Below are 20,450 nucleotides of genomic sequence, written 5' to 3' on the forward strand. Positions count from 1 at the left end.
AACTGCGATAATTTGGGGCAAGGTTGATGTGGTGATTTTTCTCCCTTGACAGAAATAATGGCTTTGCTGAACCCCTTTCCTTTCTTTACTTGCTTCTTGCAATCCAGCATAACAACCACATTTACAACTAAATTGGTAATTGACTATTTGGATCACTGTTCCCTATGCAACACTAAATTCGTAAGTAATGATTCAGGAATTAATAAGAAGCCATATAATTTAAAAAATGCACCATCAATTTTATGTTTACCCAATGAATTAATAAATCCAGAAGGAAATACTAGATGGGTGCTATCAGCTGTAAAATTAAAGATAGGATATGAAGAAAGTGTAGCATCCTTTTGGTTGTTTGCAGATGAGTTACCTAGTTTGAAAGATTCTTAGACTTCCCTTTTCTTTTTTTTTTTTATGGAAATTTCACTGATTGATTTTTCCACTACTGGGTGGATAAACAATGAAGAAAAGTGACCCTCAGTTCAGTCAACTTGCATGCCTAAAAGAGGAGTACCAAAATGATATGGGGCCTTCTGTTCTTTTCTAGTTATCCATCTTAACATTTTCTGCTGTTTTTAAGAAAAATGAGCATTGGCTCTGTTGGAATCTGTGGTTAGTCAGAGATCCTCAGTGTTGACTATATACTCTCCTTGTGTTTTTAAGGGTGATAAGAAATAACAGACAACATTTGTTTCTTACAAACTCATTGGTTGTACCGAATATCATTGTTGAGTTTTTCTGTGCCATTATCACTGGTGTATTCTGGCACTGCTATAGAGCCAACACTTGACATTTCTATAAACTTAGTATTTATTTAGTGCTTTCCTTAACTACTCTCATCTCCTTCCATGCACAGATAAAAAAAAAAACAGTAGGAGATGGAAGTCAACTGATATCCAATCTTTTTACTGACCCCATTTAGCATGGCTATTAAACTTTGAGAAATAATCAACTTTAGAAAAGCAACACTCTAGTGACTGTTTTTGCTAAGTCTGACATAAATTTTGGAAACTTGAATTACCCTCAAGCAATTTAGTTCACGACATATAATCAATAAATTCCTTTTAAGGAAATACAGGCATTTAGGCCTACAGATAAAGTTTGCTTATTTGCATTAAGCCCAGAGAAAAAATATCACTTGAAATCTTTAAAGCTCCTTTCAACTCTACAACTCTGATTATGAGCAGTCTGACAGTTACATTATATCATGACAACATCTTCAGGTACCTCAGCGCTAATTCTCCTCAAATTACCCCTGCCTGCATCTTGACTTTCAGTCTTCGTTTAACAAAACAGGAATTTGGTATTTTCTAGTTGATCATTCTGATATCTAAACTGACATCTTGTCATCTTTTTATTTATAAATTTCAGTTTACAAGCCAGCACTTCAAAGACTATTTACAGCTTCCTGGCTTTTGGTCTATAGTCATTCTTTTGCCTTAGTAACTGGCTAAGGTATAAGCATCTCAATTTCTCCTAAGTAGCATAAGAAATCTAAAAAAAAATTTGAATCCCACTGATAGAAGCTTAAAAAACAAAATATCAGTCTTCATTAAAATGTAAATTTTCACTAATCATTAGTTTTTTTATTTGGAGTGATGATCAAGCATTTGTAGGAAATGTATAGAATAGATGCTCTTAGGTCCAGTGAGACCCACACACTACTCACCCTCCATTCTTGTCATCAACATGGCACCTTGTTAAGCTCCCAAGTTGCATAAACATATCCAACTCCTCTTAAAACTTTTTGGATGGTCTGAGGCTTATCAATAGTTCTTAGTTAAGCTAGTCTGTTACAGATAAAACATCTTATAGAAAGTTTTAATGCGATGCAATTAAATTATAGGTCTTACAATTCTGTGTGATGTCTCTAATCTTATTGTCAATTATTGGATTCTCAGGGTTTACCTATGGTTTTTACTACAGCTTTATTTAAAATAAAAGACTCCTTAATAATGGTAATATGTCATATTAGTGGATTTTATCTTATTTATACCTTTTCTCTATTAATAATAACCTAATTTTAGGGCCCAGATTTTTTATTTTGTTTTAAACTTTTTAAGATTTATTTATTTATTTGAGAGAGAGAGTGCGTGTGCGCATGAGTGAGTACAAGTGGGGGGAGGGGCAGAGGGACAAGCAGACTCCCAGCTGAGCAGGGAACCTGATGCAGGGCTGGATCCCAGGACCTGAGATCATGACCTGAGCCAAAGGCAGGCACTTAACTGACTGAGCCACCCAGGCACCCCCCACCCCGATTACTTTTTAAGTTCTTAGTTTGAAAAATGTCCTAAGTAAAAAATAGTAAACGCTTATGTTTTAAAAAAATGAACACCTAAGTATTTGTAATCCAGATTTAGAAAGGCAGTATCTGTTTCCTCAGAAATAACCACTCTAAGGAAGCTGATTCTAATGATCCTTTTGCTTTTTATTATAGTTTTACCATATATAAACTTTTATTTAAATTACTATTTAATTTTATTTGTTTTTAAATTGATATAAGTGGAATCATACTGAATATATTCTTCCGTGTCATGATCTTTTTCCCTTGGCATCGTGTGTTTGAGAGTCATATGTGCTGCTGTATGTAATGGTGTGTTTTAGGTTGAGTTCCCTGGAAACAGATTCTGAGCTGGAGAATTGCATGCAGATGTGTCACCTATGAGTGCTCTAAAGCAGTGCTATCCAGTAGAACTTTATGTAATGGTGAAAGTGTTCTGTATCTACACTGCCTTATATAGTGGCTATTGCCAATAGCCACATATTACTGTTGAATACTTGAATTAATTTAAACATAAATTTAAATATTCAGTAGCTACTGGGCTAGTGGATTTGACATCTCAGCTCTAGAGCGATGTATCGGTAAAGAAGTGGGAAAGGCAAGATCAGGCAGACAGAGAAGCTGACTTGCAATATGATTATATCAGAGAGCGCAGCTGATCCTACAGGAAGGAGGTGGGATTGCTCTTCAGAGCTGTCCCCAGCTGAGGCAAAGCAACTAAGCTTTGGTATCACAGCATAAGCTGTGCTTTATGTCATTAGTGGTTTATCTTAGAAGAGGGAGAAACTTGTGTGAGTCACTTTCTTGCCTCTGAGTGCAACTCCCAGTGAAGAACACAACTATAATCCTTTAGCAACCATTATTACCAGTGGCAAGGGGATTGTGCTTGGCCCTAAAGAGGGAATCTGAGCAGAGCACCACAGTATCTACTACACAGCTGGACATTCGCTTTCAGAATGCTATGGAAATTCCCTTATATAAATCAATCACAACTTATATATTCTACAGATGATAGAGAGTTGGTCTAGTTCCACTTTGGGGAACTGTGGCTCTAGTAAACAATGTGTCTCTAAGCATTTCTGTATATGTCTCCTGGTGAATGAATGGAAAAGTGTCTCCAGGAGATATACCTATAAGTGGAATTACTGGGAGTTAGAATATGTATATAATTGACTTCACATAATAATATCAGTCTGTGTTCGAAAACGGTTGTATATTTTGCAAATTACAACTCTTCATTCAATGTCTCAGTTGTGTCACCTGTGAGAGGCTTACTCAGAATATCTGTTCAACCAGTCAGCAAGACAAACTTGGGGTTTTTAACATCATCTCCCTCCCCATCCCCTGAGTAAAGTGTTAAAATAACTTTTACCCTGCAGTGGTTAGCAGAATTCTATGACAGCTCTCAATGAGTCATGCTCCTATATAGTGCTTTTCCCTGAAGTGTGGGGGGAAACTTTGACTTGCTTCTAGCCAACAGAATATGGCAAAAAAACAAACAACAACAACAAAAACCCAAACATAAACCTAAGACAAAAATTTAAACCCATGATTAGATTATGTTATAGAGTAAAGGCAAAGGACTTTTACAGATTGATTAAGGTCCCTAATCAGTTTGATTATGAATTAATGAAAAGAGAATAAACTGGGTAGACCTGACTTAATCAGGTGACCCCTTTAAAAGGAAACTTGAACCTTTTCTGGGGCCTGAGAGATTGTCCTGCTTGCCTCGAAAAATCAAGTTTCAATGGGTGCTCTAGATACAAGGAAATTAATTCTGCCAACAGTCACATAGACCTGCCTTAGAAGAGATCCCATCTCTGGCTAACACCTTGATTACAGCCTGGTGGGACACTGAGCAGAGTACCTAGTGATGCCAAGCCTGGATGCCTGACCCATAGTAACTGTGAGACAATACATGTCTGCTATTTAAAGCTACTAAAATTGTGGTAATTTGTCACAAAGCAACAGAAAGTAAATATACCTGCTTAGCAGCAAAATTTCTATTTATTACAATTACAGAATCTTCTTTCCTCCATCAATTTCATTTCCTTGAGTCTTTCATATTTGGAGTGAAAGATTTTATTATTTCTCTAAGAGAATTAATCCTTCGAAAAGGCACTGAGTATACTTCAAATTGTTGTACTATAGTAGCCAATAGTAACTGCTTCCTTTAAAAAATTACATTCCTTTTTTTGAGAGAAATTATTTACTAATTTTAAGGATAAAATATCTAAAAATCACTTTCCTGAAACATCTAAGAATAGCTGAGCTTAAGAAGATAAAGTGTACAGATTTTCACACTTTTTCAGGATTCCTTTAAGGACAAAAATGGTTTTGGAAGATAATGACAAAAACAAAAGGAAAATGCAGATGACACCTAAAACATAGCCAGAAAAAGCCTACAGAGAGTTCACATTTTATAGAGAACAATGGGATTTATATTAATTCAGATCAAACCATCTGCTTAGACAAATTCAAATATGAGTCATGTTTTATTCTTACTCATGTAACATCTGTAAAAATGGATGCTCCTGATACTGGTTCTTCCTGTCATACTTGGGGTTCTTTGAAAGCAGAGCCTAAAAAAGGAACTTGCCAGTAGTTTGAGACATGACCCCAGAAAGAGAAGTATAGTAGGTAGAGAAATGAGATACGGAAGTCAGAAAAGCAAGAAAGGGTACTAGAATGAGCTGCTTGTCTCTCTTATCAACTGAGGCTCCGTTCCTTTGGGAGCCAACTGGGAAACCACATAGAGCACACCTCAGAATTGTTCCAATGAAGGATGGGGAGTGTAATGGGTTGAATAGTATCTCCCCAAAAGATATGTCCACCCAGAACCTCAGAATGTGACCTTATATGGAGTAAGACCTTTGCAGATGTAATTAAGGTAAGCATCTAGCGATTAGAGTAAGGTCCTCAATCCAAATAGAGATTTTTTTCTAAGAGAGTGAAAAGAAGACACAGACACACAGAGAAAAAAATGAACACGTAACTGTAGAGGCAGAGATTGGAGTTCTCCATTTGTAGACCAAGGACTATCAAGGGTTGTGCAGTCATCAAAAGCGAGGAGAGAGACGTGGAAGGAATTCAGAGTCTCTAGAAAGAAGCAACCCAGCCAACACTTTGATTTTGGACTTCTCACCTCCAGAACTGTGAGAGAATGTATTTCTGTTTTTAGCTACCAAGTTTGTGGTAATTTGTTACGGTAGCCCTGGGAAGCTAATACAGCAAGGCTGAGCTGTTGAGCCTTTCACACTTATGGGCTACACTTGAATGGGACAGAATGGCTGCCTCTGACTTTATAAGTAGCCCCAAGCAGCAAAGCAGAGAGAGGTTGCAAGCAAGTGCTTGATGTGAGACTCTGCCGGCATACACAGAATTATTCACCAGAGATGCATTGATACCAGCAGGTGGGCTGAAGGGATGTGACAGTGTATCCACAAGCAACTGCTTCCTCTTCCAGCAGTGATTTAGAGAGCCAAGTCCCTTCCTTCTAAGTCTGCCATCTTAAACATGGTACTAAGGTGCTTGTGCTTTTGCATAGCAAACTAGAAGAAGAGAAAAGAGCATAGTGGATTAGATATGGAAGGTTAGTAGGCTATAGCACTTCTGTTCACATTCTACTGGCTAGAACTCAGTTATATTTCCACAACTAACTCTAAAGGAAGCTAGGAAATAGAATTGTTCTGCTTATCTATCGCTGTGTAACAAATGATACCAAATCTCAATGACTAAAAAAAAAAAATTATCTTGCTCATTAATCTATGTCTGCAATTTGGACAGGGCTGGTTGGGATGGCTTGTCTCTACTCCGGGCAGCACTAACTGATGTGGCTCAATTAGGGCTGAGGGATCCACTTCCATGATGGCTTGCACACATGGCTAGAAAAGTTGGTAACAGATGTCATCTGATAGCTCAGCTGAAGGTGGTTATCTGGAACTTGAGTTTATTTCCATGTGGGGCTCTCCAAATATTCATTATGTTTGTCTCAAGTCATATTGCACGCACTCCCAACACCTTACAAAATTCTTGTGCTATTACAGTTTCAGGCTCATGCTTGAGGTTCAGGATTACTCTAATTCATGTCCAGATGGAGATGAAGCTCTTTGGGTCTCGTTTCTGAAGTGTGGTTTCTCTTGATCTAAGTATCTGGAAACTACAGAGCCGAGTTGTCAGCTCCTCCCACGTGCCCAACATATAATGGTGAGATAGAAATAGTATAACTGAAACAGATATTTCTGTTCAAAAATAGGAGACATGTGACAGTCACTTGTCCATAAAAATCCTGAAATCTAGCTGGGAACATGTTGTCAGTTTTTAATTGGAGCTCAGTCCTGCTGTCTGGGAGTTATTCTCTGTGACTCTTGGCTCCATTTGCTGGGCTTGTAGCCTTGCCCTTGGGTCATTTATCCTGTTCCATAATGGACAGCTCATTGTTAAAACTGAGTAGTCTTCTAGTATTCTTCCTGCCCATAGAAGTTTGGAGATTCAAAGTCATCTTTTCATTTTATACTGACTTAATTATTTTCTGTCCAAGCTGATATAATTTATTTCAATATCTGTGGGCATTCCATTAGACAAAAACAGCACTCATGTTTCTTACTGAGATAGATGTTCTTTGCCATGGGTTCCACCCATGGGCTAAAGGACAATGCACTTAAGATTCTTAGAAGTCTTCCTGTCTAATTGAAAGAAACTACAAGGAGCAAGAAACTACGAGATTCTTACGAGCCATTTTTTTTTTAATAGCAGAAAAATTCAAAGAGGAACTTCCTCAAGATTCTTAGAAACTCTACTAGCTATAATCTTAAATATTCATAAAGCTCTCAGAAAACTTGTTTTGGACCTAGACATCTTGCATGATCTTAGAGTCATACCAGTACAGCGCCCTGGATTTGATATGTTCCCTGAAGCTATTTTGCACATTGAAAGCCTTACCTTCTGGAATTAAGGATGAGAAAGTTTTACTTTTGAACCCAGGAAGTCCTGGTTTCTCTATATTTCCTATAAATTCTGCCTGGAATTTGTTGATTCCAGGCAGAATTTGTTGACAAATTTTCTCCACTAAATAACAGGAGTCATCTTTTACCTAGCCTAAGATAATTTCTTCACTGTCCTTCAAGTTCTCCCTGACAAGTCCTCTGATTTCATTAATTACCTTCTTGAAACCCTTCCAGCTTCTGCCTACCACCACTTAGTCCCAAATCATTGCCACATGTTTTAAGTTTGTACTACATTAATGCTCCACTTCCAGTATCAAATTCTGTTTTAGTTATCTGTTGTTGAATACCAAACTACCCTAAAACCTAATGGTTTAAGATAGTAACAAGAGCTTACTGTGCTCATATATATGTGATTTGAACAGGGCTGAGTGGTAAAGTCTTATCTCTGTTCTATGTGGCTTCAGCTGATGTGGTTTGACCAGAGCGGAAGTTCTACTTCTGACATCCTTACTCATATGGCTAGCAAGGTGGTGCCTGTTGTCAGCTGGGAACTGTACCAGATGTGTTGGTTGGTTCTTTTCCACATGGACCTTTCCACAGGACTACTTCAGCATTTTCAGTTTAGTGGCTGGATTTTAAGAGCAGATGGTTCAAGAGACAGGACTTGGGCATCGCCAGTTTCTTAACACCTCAGCCTGAAAACTGACATAGGTCACTTCTGTCATATCCTGTTGGTCAAAGTCACCCATATTCAAGGAAGGAAATATAAACATACTTTTTAATGGAAAGATTATCAAAGAATTTAAAGTCTTATTTAATCTTCCGCAGTAATGTAGCTGTGTACTCAAGAAAAAGGGAAAACTGGAACAGCTATCCAGTTTCTGCCACAATTTATCCTAAGCATTTAAAATAATATCCATATAGTGCCTGGGTGGCTTAGTTGGTTAAACGTCCGGCTCTTGATTTCAGCTCAGGTCATGATCTCAGGGTTGTGAAATCGAGCCCTGTATCAGGCCCCATGCTCAGCAGGGAATCTGCTTGAGGATTTCTCTCCCTCTCCCTCTGCTCTTCCCCCCAACTCCCACATGCGCATGCTTTCTCTCTCAAATCTTTTAAAAAATAATAAAAAATTTAAAAATTACAAAATTAAAATAAAAAATAAAATCAAACAGTACCCATACGTTCAGGAGTATGAAGTTACAGTTATGCAAGATGAATTAAGTTCTAGATATCTGCTGTACAACATAGTGCCTATAATTAACAACACAGTGTGCATTTAAAAATTCGTTAAGAGGGTAGATCTCACATTAAGTGTCTTATCATAAGTGAGGCAAGGGGAAAAGGCAAAGAGACATAAGGAAATTTGGGGGGTGATGGATAGGTTATTACCTTGTTTTTGGTGATGGTATCATGGATGTGTGCATATGTCCAAACTTATCAAGGTGTATATATTAAATCTATGCAGTTTTTATTAATTATACCTCGATAAAGTTATTAAAAATAGTAACCATATATTTTTAAATCAACATCATATCAAGTGCTTAAAGCTTATGGGTTATGTTTTCTTCTCTGTAAATTTAATTACAGGCATATAATCATAGAAAATATACTAAAAAGAGACTCAGCATGTGGTTAGTTTTTAGGTACAATGTAGACAAGGGATTTCCTTTATGCCTCTTAACACCTTACATCTGGTAGTTTATAACATTTGGAGATATCTGATATTTAGAAAGTTTTTCCTTACACTGTACCAAAATCTTCTGTATTGAAAATTTTACTCATAAGTACCAGTTTTTTTCTTGACTGCACAAGACAAATCTAATTTATCTTTTAATCTCTTCCTATATGACAGCCCATCATGTATTTGAAGTCCACTGTCATGGTACTCCTGTGTTTGGTCTAAGCACTGATAGTTCTCTTGAAGGTGTAGTATCTTAAATGGAAAATAAATGCCAGCTACATGTGACCTATTGCATTTTTCCTTTTTGATGTAAGTTTAATTTATATAAATAGGAAAGAGCAAAACTATTAGTTTACCCACTGGAATAGTTTTATATTTAAGGAACTTTCTTATGCATCTCTCTTGGGATTCTCAAAAGAGTGTTATCAATTAGGTAGACTATATAACGTATGCCATCAAATTTAATTAAGGCAAGTATTTACCTGTTACAGTAATAAATGTCCTCTTATTGAAGATATTCTACCTATATACTTGCTAGAACTATCAGAAACAGAGGATTGGGTATATATAATCCTATTTCAATATTAGATATCTGAAATTGAAAAAATTAAATCCTTTTCCAAATTGTACACATTAACGTTAAGTTGAGAAACAAAATATAAGTTTCTGATTCTGTGTTCAATGATTGCTTTTTCAATTATACCCTGCTGTTAAGTAATTTGTATATTTAAATCTACATTCAGAGTTATGACAATTTATAGTTGTGTATAGATCACTTAACCATGTACAGTCTATTCAAATTCAAGGAACCGTTTACTGCTGTTAAAAGGCACTGAGAATGTCCAAACACTTTGAAATGCAGTTTTGGCAATTTAAATGGCAAGATATCTTGGACTTACTGAAGCTGAAAGGACCTAGTAAAGATTCTTTAAATATTTTGGCTATAAAGTGAATTATTCTAATACATGCAATTTTTTCTAATTAGATTAGCATATTTTTAATTTTCAGTAATTACTCTTATTTAAGGCCACTAGTTGCTCAATTTTTATTCTCATTAGCAACATCTATTAAGTTATTTGACTAGAACAGTAATTTCCCAAAGACTATTAATTTAAAAAGTAATGTTTTACGAAGGGATCTAGCAAAGGAGTTATCAACACTTGGAAGAGGCACCACATAAATATCCAGAAAGATATTCTATCCCCTCTTAAAATTTGGGAGCTGCATGTAGTTGGAAATTTCTCAGATGTAAGGTGAAACAAAAGTCTTTTGTTATACTGACAAAATGCAAAATCTAGCAAATCCATGACTGATACTAGTTTTTAGGAGGAACTATATATATATCACTCTTCTTCCTAAAATAAAAAAAAATAAGGCCTATTTTTCCCTGCCTTAATTACAAGTCAGAACTCTTGTCCTGACTCTTCCTGTGAACATGAGGATTTCAGAAGAGCAGAGCTGAATGTGTAAGTCCACATTCCCAAGCCATACCTCCGTTTACCCTGATTTTGTAAGTCTGCAACAGAGGCTTTAAAGTCAAATGTATTTCTCATAAGCAACGCAGGTGATTCTGATGTACGTGATCTATGGACCAGACTTAAAAAATTAACACTGGTCATTGGCTGCTTTGAATATAGTCTCAAATTTCACTCCTTACTGTGTTTCTTTTAGATTCTCAGTGTTGCTGAGAATTCTCAATTCACGTTGTCCTAGGCACTTTTGCTATGGATTTAAAAAGCCAATTATATAATAAATCATGGATTCAGTATATGGACTGTGCCCCCGCTGTCCCAGAAAGACAAAGGGGGACAACTTTATTTGCACTGAAACATTAGAGTTTCCTGATCCATGGTATGGCCAGAATACTAAGGGCTGTTCATTAAATGGATGATCAAAATCCAGCTCATTCGTCCTAACTTCCTGGAATCTCTCCCACTCATATGCAAGTTTAAGTGACTTACTATATGCCAGTAAAATTCAGTGAGAGAAGAAGGCATCTCTGACAGTGGCATTAAAGAACAACAGTGGAAAAAGACTTGAAGCAGGTAAATGAAAGGTGATGAAACTGTAAATCCTCTAAGTAAGTGGTGAACTGAACTTTGCCAGAAGGAAAAAGAAAAAATAGTAATGGGAATTGTTGACACCACCTTCAAAAGGATGCTCCATTTACACACACACACACACACACACACACACACATATGGAGACTTAGATCATCAATTAAAATTATTAATGTTTCCATTGAGTAGTGGCTCTCAAACTTTTTAATTAGGGGAGGTGTCATAAACCCTGTTAATCAGTAACTTAATTTGCTTCTTTATGACTTAGCAAACAAAATCCAACTGTTTTTTTTTTTTTAACTTGAATAATTTTTAACGTGAGGAGAAGGGAGGGTAGAGCAAAGAAGGCTCCCTTGAGAACATGACATTTTCAAGGTCTGGGTGTTCTGACTTTTAGAACCTATGTGACCTTGGATGGACCGCTTTAAACCATGTCAGCCTTCATTTTCTCCTCTGTAGAACACGGGAATTATAATAATTGCTGCCTTTTCAGTGCTGTAATGTGATCACAGAACAAAGAAAAGAGGTATAATGATGTGAGGGGCAGGGTGTCTATGAGCTCTTGGCAAAAGTTGAAAAGAAGTGAGACAAAAAAGATTTGCATTTTCTTATGCCTTTCTGTTTCCCTTCTTCCTTCCTCTGGACCAAAATAAATATTTGTTCCAGCACTTCAACCGCTCTTGTCAAACATTTAATCTCTTTCTCTTTTCCTACTCTTACTATACCTCAGTAGCAAATCCTTGACCTCTAAGTCCAGTGCTGCAGAAAACCCCTGATTATCCCGAGTAGTGATATTGTAAATTCAGGGACCCACTCTCCACAAAGCTCCCAGGCTACCTGGCGGTGCCGCCGTGGGTCCAATTTAGACTCTCTGTCATTCCTTGTGGGGGCTGTTTCAAATCTTTACTATTTACTCCTTCTCTCAGGATAGAAATTCCTAGCTATTCTTTCTCACCATCAAGACTTACCTGCAAGATTATCTCCTGACTCAGAAGAAGCCGTGTTCTTCATTTGTTTGAGGCCAATTCTCCCACATACACTCTGGATTCATTCTTTCCCATTTCAACTCACTCCCCCATCTTGGTCTCTCTTTCATAAAATTATACTATTTTCCTTGTTCCTATTTTTCTCTAAGGTCTTGCCTCTGGTTTAATATTCTCTCTCTCTTTGAGTAATCTTATTTACTTCATAATTTCAGCTACCACATATATCCTGGAATTCTTCTAGCTACATCAGCAGTCCAGGATGTTGCTTTAAACTCCAGACTTAATTACCTAATTACCTTCTGGATAGTTCCATTTGATTTCTCCCTCTCTCTCTCTCTCCTTTCTCACCACTTAGGCAATGAGTTCTGTCAACTTCACTTATTAACCATTTCATAAATATTTTCATGAGCCTATCAGTTTTCCTCATTAACGATTACATTAGTTTAACATCAATTAAACTTCCTGCTACTGCCAAATCATTTAAAACAAAAATGTAATTAAGTAGTCCCATGTTTGGAATCTTCTAATGGTCCTCATGAAATATGGTTTAAATGTTAATTCCTTGACGTGACACACAGGTCCTAAAGGATTTGACCACTGTATCTATCTCTGTAGCCTTTTGTTTCCCAAAGTAAGTTCAGAGGAAGATTATTCTTCAGAAAGTTGTGCAAGAATGGGATAAGGGAATAGGAGAGGAGTGGAGGGCTTTGTCAAGTTCAAATACATTTGAAGAACTAATGCTCCATTTTTAGCTCTCAGAGTAGTGTTTTTCTTTTTATTTTTTTTTAAAGATTTTATTTATTTATTTGAGAGAGACACAGCGAGAGAGGGAACACAAGCAGGGGGAGTGGGAGAGGGAGAAGCAGGCTTCCCGCCAAGCAGGGAGCCCGATGCGGGGCTCGATCCCAGGACCCTGGGATCATGACCTGAGCCGAAGGCAGACACTTAACGACTGAGCCACCCAGGCGCCACCAGAGTAGTGTTTTTCAAACTCGTCTCTGAGCTAGTAGCACCAGCATTAGTAGGAACTTCATTATATGTGCAGATTTTCAGGCCTCATCTTTGACCTGGTGAATTAGCAATTCTGCGGAAAGGACTGCCAGTCTGTGATTTAGCAAGCTTTCCTAACAATGCTGCTGAACACTAAAGTTTGAGAACCACCATCTTAGAGAATCATAGTGCATATTAGCATGTTACTCCAGGAATCTAGAAATAATTTATTTAACTTTGTTTTAAGCAAGCATTTTCTCACTTGATTTGAACATGGATTGTGTGTGTGTGTGTATGTGTGTGTGTGTGTATAAATAATGCTACTGTCCACTAGAACCAATGATAGAGAAACACACTCTATCAAAAGGCTACATACTTGCAGCCTCACATTGCTGGTAATTCCCCAGTTATGTATCTGTCATGTACTTTTGCATTTCAGTATCCCCTTACTTTACTGAATATCTTCCCCCGACCCTTTTCTAGCCAACTCCTTAGAGGAGGTGTTTCAAAATTATATACTTATTAAACAAACACAAGGAATGCCATACATTTTATAACAGACTTAGAAGTGTCGTATAAGTCCCACATTAACATGAAGATGGCATCTGTTATTTTGATACTTTTGTTTTTTTGTATGTAATGGTTCTCTCTATATGGAATATCTTCATATTTTCTCACTTGATATTATAAAAGTATAGTGTATATCTTGTCAGCTTGTCTGGTAGAGCTTTTCTGTATTGAAATATCCTTTGTAAACATGACCATTGGAAACTTTCTTCGGATGATCCTACACCCTGGCAACTTTTCCACGTTTGCTCCTGTTATACTCTCACAGCTTTTCTCATCCCTTTCCTCAATAATCTATTAAGAAAATAGTGTTTAGTCACTATAATTCTAATGATCATAATCAAAATCGATCTGCTAAGTTATAGTTTTATGAACTGACTATATTCCCATTTGTTCCTTGTCATTAATGGGTTTATCATTATATATTATATAGAGTATAAATATATGAGATATATTTTTCCTATGATAAATATTAATTTATAAAGGTTTCAGTAAATATTAGTATACTTATTACTAGCTTCCTAAGTTTCTTTTTTTTTAAATATTTTATTTATTTGACAGAGAGAGACACAGAGAGAGAGGGAACACAAGCAGGGGGGAGTGGGAGAGGGAGAAGCAGGCTTCCTGCCGAGCAGGGAGCCTGATGCGGGCTCGATACCAGGACCCTGGGATTATGACCTGAGCCGGAGGCAGACGCTTAACGACTGAGCCACCCAGGCACCCAGCTTCATAAATTTCTACTACCATTGTCTTAATTTTTTCTGACCATAAGATCAAATGCCCTATAGACTTCTAGGATATTAATAAAGTGTTGCTTAGAAAAAAATTAATCTTTAAGAAATCTGGTAAATATTTCAATATACATGATTGTGTACCCCATCCTTTTATAAACATGTAGGCCATTAAAAGTGCACTATTAAATTAGAGGTACCTTGATTTATTATGATGTTATGTGATACGTAAAAACTTAATGATTTAACATCCAGTTTGGTTTATTCTGGGGAAACATACAGAATTTGATGAAAAAATGGTACCATCTATAATCCTTTAATGTCATAAAAAGTAATAATGAAAGTAGAATTTGGGACAGTTAAGGAATTTTGGAATTAATACATGTTCAACTACTTTATTCTCTCCTTCTGTATTACTCTTTGCAGAATGACAATAAGTGACTTCACATGTCATCTAGAGTATTTGCTTTCATTTAATCACATTACTCGAAATAAGCTAGACATACAGTTTAGCTGTATACACATCATGATGATTAATGACAGTATTAAGTTCAGATACATTTGAGAAACAAATGCTGTGGCCATCAGAACTAATTTTATTTACAACCTTTATAATCTACCAGGTTCTCTCGATTTCTAAATACATCATAGAGGAAGAAATCTATTGAACTTAATGTAATGAGTAATCACATTATTGTGACAATAAAAATCTTGTTCACCAAAGAAAGATAAATTTAAATAGAAGATGTAACTTGAAAGTAGGCAAATCTGTTTATTTGTAAGCCTGTATTGCTGCCCGAGTTTCTTCTTGAAGATCTTCTGATGTGCCTTGATATACCTCAGGAACTGAAAGAGGAAGCCTGCCAAGAAGTTTCAAGTGGTTCTTTTTTTTTTTTTAAGATTTTATTTATTTGGAGAGTGAGAATGAGAGAGAGCATGAGAGGAGGGAGGGTCAGAGGGAGAAGCAGACTCCCCGCTGAGCAGGGAGCCCGATGCGGGACTCGATTCCGGGACTCCGGGATCATGACCTGAGCCGAAGGCAGCCGCTTAACCAACTGAGCCACCCAGGCGCCCACAAGTGGTTCTCCAGGACCACATACACAAGGTTCTTAAGAACCTTTGGAGAATGCTTATAGTTCATTCTAGCAATTTGAAGTAATTTGTGCCAGCCACTGATTTTTGGACTAATTTTGCTCTCCAACATTTAATATCTGTTGTATTTTGAGCATAAAGGTAAATTTTTCAGATATCCTGGACCTATAAGCTTGTAAATCATTTGGCAGAAATAATTAGGGGAGCCATATGCTTCCTACTTATTTGTATACTTGAGTGAAAATTGTCTCTGCCTTTATCTTTTTTGCCTAATTATGTAAAGTAAATAGAAAATACGTGCTCTAAGATTATCCACCAAATAAAAGAATTGTATTTGTTGAGTATGACATTGATATGTGAAATATACAAGATTGTTACTGTACTCTGTTCATCTCATTGTAAACTTAGATCATCCTGGACAACACTCTCAGAGGTGAGAGCTGAAGAATTCATGAAGCATGATAAATCAAGGATTCAAATATGATTTAAACATACATGCACACGAGAAAGATATATAACTATTAGTTAACTAGATGCATTTGGGAGTGGAATGAGAGTGGTCCATGCCATTCATAGAATATTTGTATACTATAGAATTTAACAGTACTGGCTTTGTAACCAGCCTTGAGTTCTGCCCACTTACCACCTATGTGACTATGTGACAAAATATTTAGGCAGGATAAATTATACCTGGACATACACACACACACCTTTGTACACACAGAATTCAACATCTCTCCTTGGAAGAAGCCACATTAAAGGGATAATTTTTATAATAATTCCTAAGATCATGAACTGCAATTAAGAAAGAGAAACCTCCAATTGAAAACCAAAGGATGTAGAAATGCAAGCCTGGTCTGGCCATTGTGACTTTATCCTATGGGTTGTTATTCTGTGAAGAATGGAAACCTGAATTTGATAGCTTTGGCTCACATGACCTAAGAATTTTTCTATAACCGCTTTTCTCTAATCCTTCCATTTGACAATGACAAACTAAGTCATATTATTTAACCTTTTCTCTTGCATGTTGCGTGACCTTGTGAGCAGAGTAAGAAACAGGATATTCCTCGGGAAGATCAGGGACCGACCACCAAGAATTTGGATTTTTGGCCCCAACTTATTACACTGATGGTCACTATTATTGATGAGGATAAAACTGCCTATACACCTGTCCTGAATCAGTAAGTACATTGTCTTGGGAATGAATGGGTTTTATTCCACTAAAGTTATAAAAACAAAATACTTGAAGCATGGTTTATACTCTCATTGGAAAAGTGTTGTTTTCCAAAATTAAGTTTTCCAAAATTAAGTTATATAAAGTAGGACTTTTGTACTTTTAGCAGTAATATCAATTTGGTGATATTATGAATTTTTAGTTCAAGCCCCATAGAGTGATTCTTTGGGTATAGAGACAAATATTTCCCCAAATTTATTTTGTTTGTTGTAGAAAAGTTTCTTTGGTTCCTTTCATAATTATCTCCTTGTCTCAAAAAGAACAACAACAACAACAAAACCCCACAAAACTATCCCATTGCACTTCCCCAAAAACTAAAAAGAATGTTGAAAAGTTAGTATTAAACATATTTCATGGTGACTTTGTAATAAAGATTTGTCAAAAGAAAACCTGCTTTCAAAATAGTTCTATACCATGGATTTATTGCAATATGTAATAGAATAAGTCCATTTTCTCAAGTAACAATGTTAAGCCTATGCCCCCATGCATAGAATTTGAAATGATTAGCAGATAGGTGAACAGATGAATTGAAATTCATGGCTATTCTAGGATAACAGATTCTAGAGGAGTCTAAAATTATTTATCAAAATGCCACTTGCTGTGAGAACTTGGGCAAATTATCTAAGTACTCTGGGTCTCAGTTTCCTCATATATTACTAGATAATATCCAAGATCCAGTCCTGCTTTAGTGTTGCATGTTTAGGATCTATTTTATGCCTACATATTGACGGCTATATAGCAAAAGGAAAATAAGAGCTGAGTCTGTGAACCAGGCACTTGTAATGTGATTAATGGAGAGGGTATCCTGACATATTGGTAATACCTGAAATGCTCTGGGCAGCAGGGATAGCAGAAATAGACAAACTATGAAGTAGAGCATGAAGTAGATTCAGAGTTACTATAGAGAACTGGTTTTATTCTTTCTCTCTAATGGCCAAGACAGGGTCAAAAAGCTTTTGTTGAATCCAATTGAAATTTTACTTACAGAAGGAATAAGTTTTTAAGTGCCCCAATTTTCATCCTTTCCTTGTTTTTTAACCACTGATTTTCACCTGCCCTCAGTTCCTAATTGTGGAGAAATTGGTCCTCTTTGATATGCAACCGTGATAGTGTCATTAGGTTTGCCTTTATACTTTCTTCTCACTTTCCCTGTTATACTCACCTTTTCTGCCTGAGGACCAGAGTACCTCTTGATGACCCTCTATAGAGACTCTGCTGTTTTACTGTCTTCTGATAGCTTAGGACCATATCTTCTCTTCAATTTTTTTTTATTATTTTTAAAGTATTTATGTATGTATGTATGTATGTAGAGGGAGAGAGAGAGAGAGCATGAGCAGGGAGAGGGGCAGTAGGAGAGGGAGAGAGAATCTCAAGCCGAGTCCATGCTGAGCATGCAAAGCCCCACATGAGGCTCAATCCCATGACACTGAAATCACAGCCTGAGCTGAAATCAAGACTGACTGAGCCCCCCAGGTGCCTTTCTCTTTTAATATATCACACATCCTCTGCTCATCCTGGGCAGACTTTATGGAACAGATCTGTTTTCTCCTTCATTCTTTGGACCTGCTTTGAGACAGAGTAGATTTCCTGAAGATAGGGAAATCAATACTTGTTTTGTGTCCTTGAGCTGGTGTAGGCCATTTGGTAAATGACTGTTGAATGAAAACAGACATCTCTTCAGAAATGCTAATTAAAACTTATATGAGAAGATTTTACTTCTAATCAAAGAAATTCTTTACATTTACCAAATACTAGAAATCTGGATATGACTAGTAAAACTATATCATAAAGTCATGGAATCAATTAAAGTTTCCCAGAATTACTTTTAATCATATACACTGTGAAACATATACAAATATTTTTTTTCCAGTTTTTTATTGTTATGTTAATCACCATACATTACATCATTAACAAATATTTTATTTGACTTTTTGGAACTATATTAAAAGAAATGGAGGAAATACATTTAGGTATGGCAAAAATAAAATTTAAATTATGACCTAAATTAAGTCTACTAAATATAAAAAGGAGCAATGAGACAAAGAAAAGGATGTCTTTGTTTTGCTTTTGTTTCTGTTGTTAATGTCAGAGTTTAGAGTCACTTTTTTTTTCTATGAGAACCTAGCCCTAAAAAAACTTGAATGCCTTCCTGGTATTTGGAACCTATGTTTTATGATTGTATTTGCTCAGATTTTGAGGATGTTTTAAAGACTTACTCAAATTCTATGACAATTTATAATAATTATAGAATGAAAACTTCAGAAGAGTTTTTTTTATATTAGTATATATCCAGGCATATATTTTGGTTGAATGAATGAAGAAATTAAACATTTATATGTAGTTGACATCTGTTCTTTCTGTTCCTACTTCATTATTAATTGGTGCACTAGAGTATTTGAGCAATATTTATTCACATTTAAAAAATTTTATGAAGTAGCTTTCTAGATGCTTATAGAAATTTCACTATTTTATTGAAATTGAAAACCACTGGGGCGCCTGGGTGGCTCAGTCATTAAGCGTCTGCCTTCGGCTCAGGTCATGATCCCAGGGTCCTGGGATTGAGCCCCACATCGGGCTCCCTACTCCAAAGGAAGCCTGCTCCCTCTCCCACTCCCCCTGCTTGTGTTCTCTCTCTCGCTTTGTTTCTCTCTCTCAAATAAATAAATAAAACCTTAAAAAAAAAAGAAATTGAAAACCATTAAAGTATTTTCAGATCTTTAGGTGTAGTTCTCTCTTTCCCTCTTTAACATTTATTGAAGTATAATTGAATATAATGAAACTGCACGTTTGAATTATATAATTTGATTAGTTTTGGCATATATATCTAGCTACAAAACCCTCACCAAAATCAAGATAGTGAATATATCTATCGTCCTAATAAGTTTCCATATGCCTTTTGTAACCTGCCCCAGGCAACCACTGGTTTGCCTTCTGATACTATAAATTAGTTTGGAAATTATACCCTTTTATGTAAAAGAATCATATGTACATTTTTCTGGTCTGACTTCTTTCACTCATTACAACTATTTTGAGAGTCAAACAAGTTGTGCGTAGCGATACTTTGTCTCTTTTTATTTCTGAGTAACATTCCACTATAAGATATACCCCAAGATGTTCATCCATTCCTCTTTCAGGGTTAGGGTCAAAATATTTTTTTCTAGATTAGGTTGCTATGAATATTTGTTTACAAGTTTCTGCATACACATAGTCTTTCCTTTCCTTTGGGTCATGTGGTAGGTACATTATTTGTATTCTTAAAATTGCCAAACTACTTTCCAAAGGGGTTGTACACTGCCAAAACTTCATATGGTTAGGATTTGTTTTAGCCATTCAGATAGGTGTATAGTGGCCTCTAATTGTGGTTTTAATTTGCATTTTCTTAAATACTGATGTCGACTGTCATTTCATGTACTTAATTACACTCTATATAACTTTGATGAAGTATCTGTTCTTTTTGCCATTTCCAAATTGGGATGTTTATCATTTTATTATTGAGTTATAATGGTCCGTTATATACAATAAATAAGGGTCTGTTGTCAGATATAAATGTTGAAATATTTTCTCCTAGTTTGTGACTTTCTTTCCATTTTCTCACTAGTATCTTTTGAAGAACGTTTTAAAAATTTTGATGGAGTAGTCTAATTTATTGATTTATAATTTGAGCTTTTTGTGTCCTATTTAAGAAATCTTTGCAACACCCACAAGCCAACATTTTTCTTTTATTATTATGTTATGTTAATCACCATATATCACATCATTAGTTTTTGATGTAGTGTTCCATGATTCATTATTTGCGTATAACACCCAGTGCTCCACGCAGAACGTGCCCTCTTCAATACCCATCACCAGGCTAACCTATCCCCCCACCACCACCCCTCTAGAACCCTC

The 20,450-nt window shown here is 36.2% G+C and overlaps 1 protein-coding gene across 3 annotated transcripts in view; it reads left to right on the forward strand.

Moving 5' to 3' along the window:
• UNC13C (unc-13 homolog C) overlaps window positions 1–20,450 on the forward strand; it is a 651,156-nt gene that overhangs the window by 375,612 nt on the left and 255,094 nt on the right. For all 3 annotated transcript variants that reach the window (XM_073877030.1, XM_073877032.1, XM_073877031.1), the window contains one exon: window positions 16,376–16,509. In XM_073877030.1, coding sequence (XP_073733131.1) covers window positions 16,376–16,509 — 134 coding nt within the window. The remainder of the gene's footprint in view (window positions 1–16,375; window positions 16,510–20,450) is intronic.

Source organism: Callorhinus ursinus, unplaced genomic scaffold (assembly GCF_003265705.2).
Source record: "Callorhinus ursinus isolate GAN/ISIS: 27379988/994484 unplaced genomic scaffold, GSC_fseal_2.0 scaffold25, whole genome shotgun sequence".
Lineage (NCBI taxonomy): Eukaryota > Metazoa > Chordata > Mammalia > Carnivora > Otariidae > Callorhinus > Callorhinus ursinus.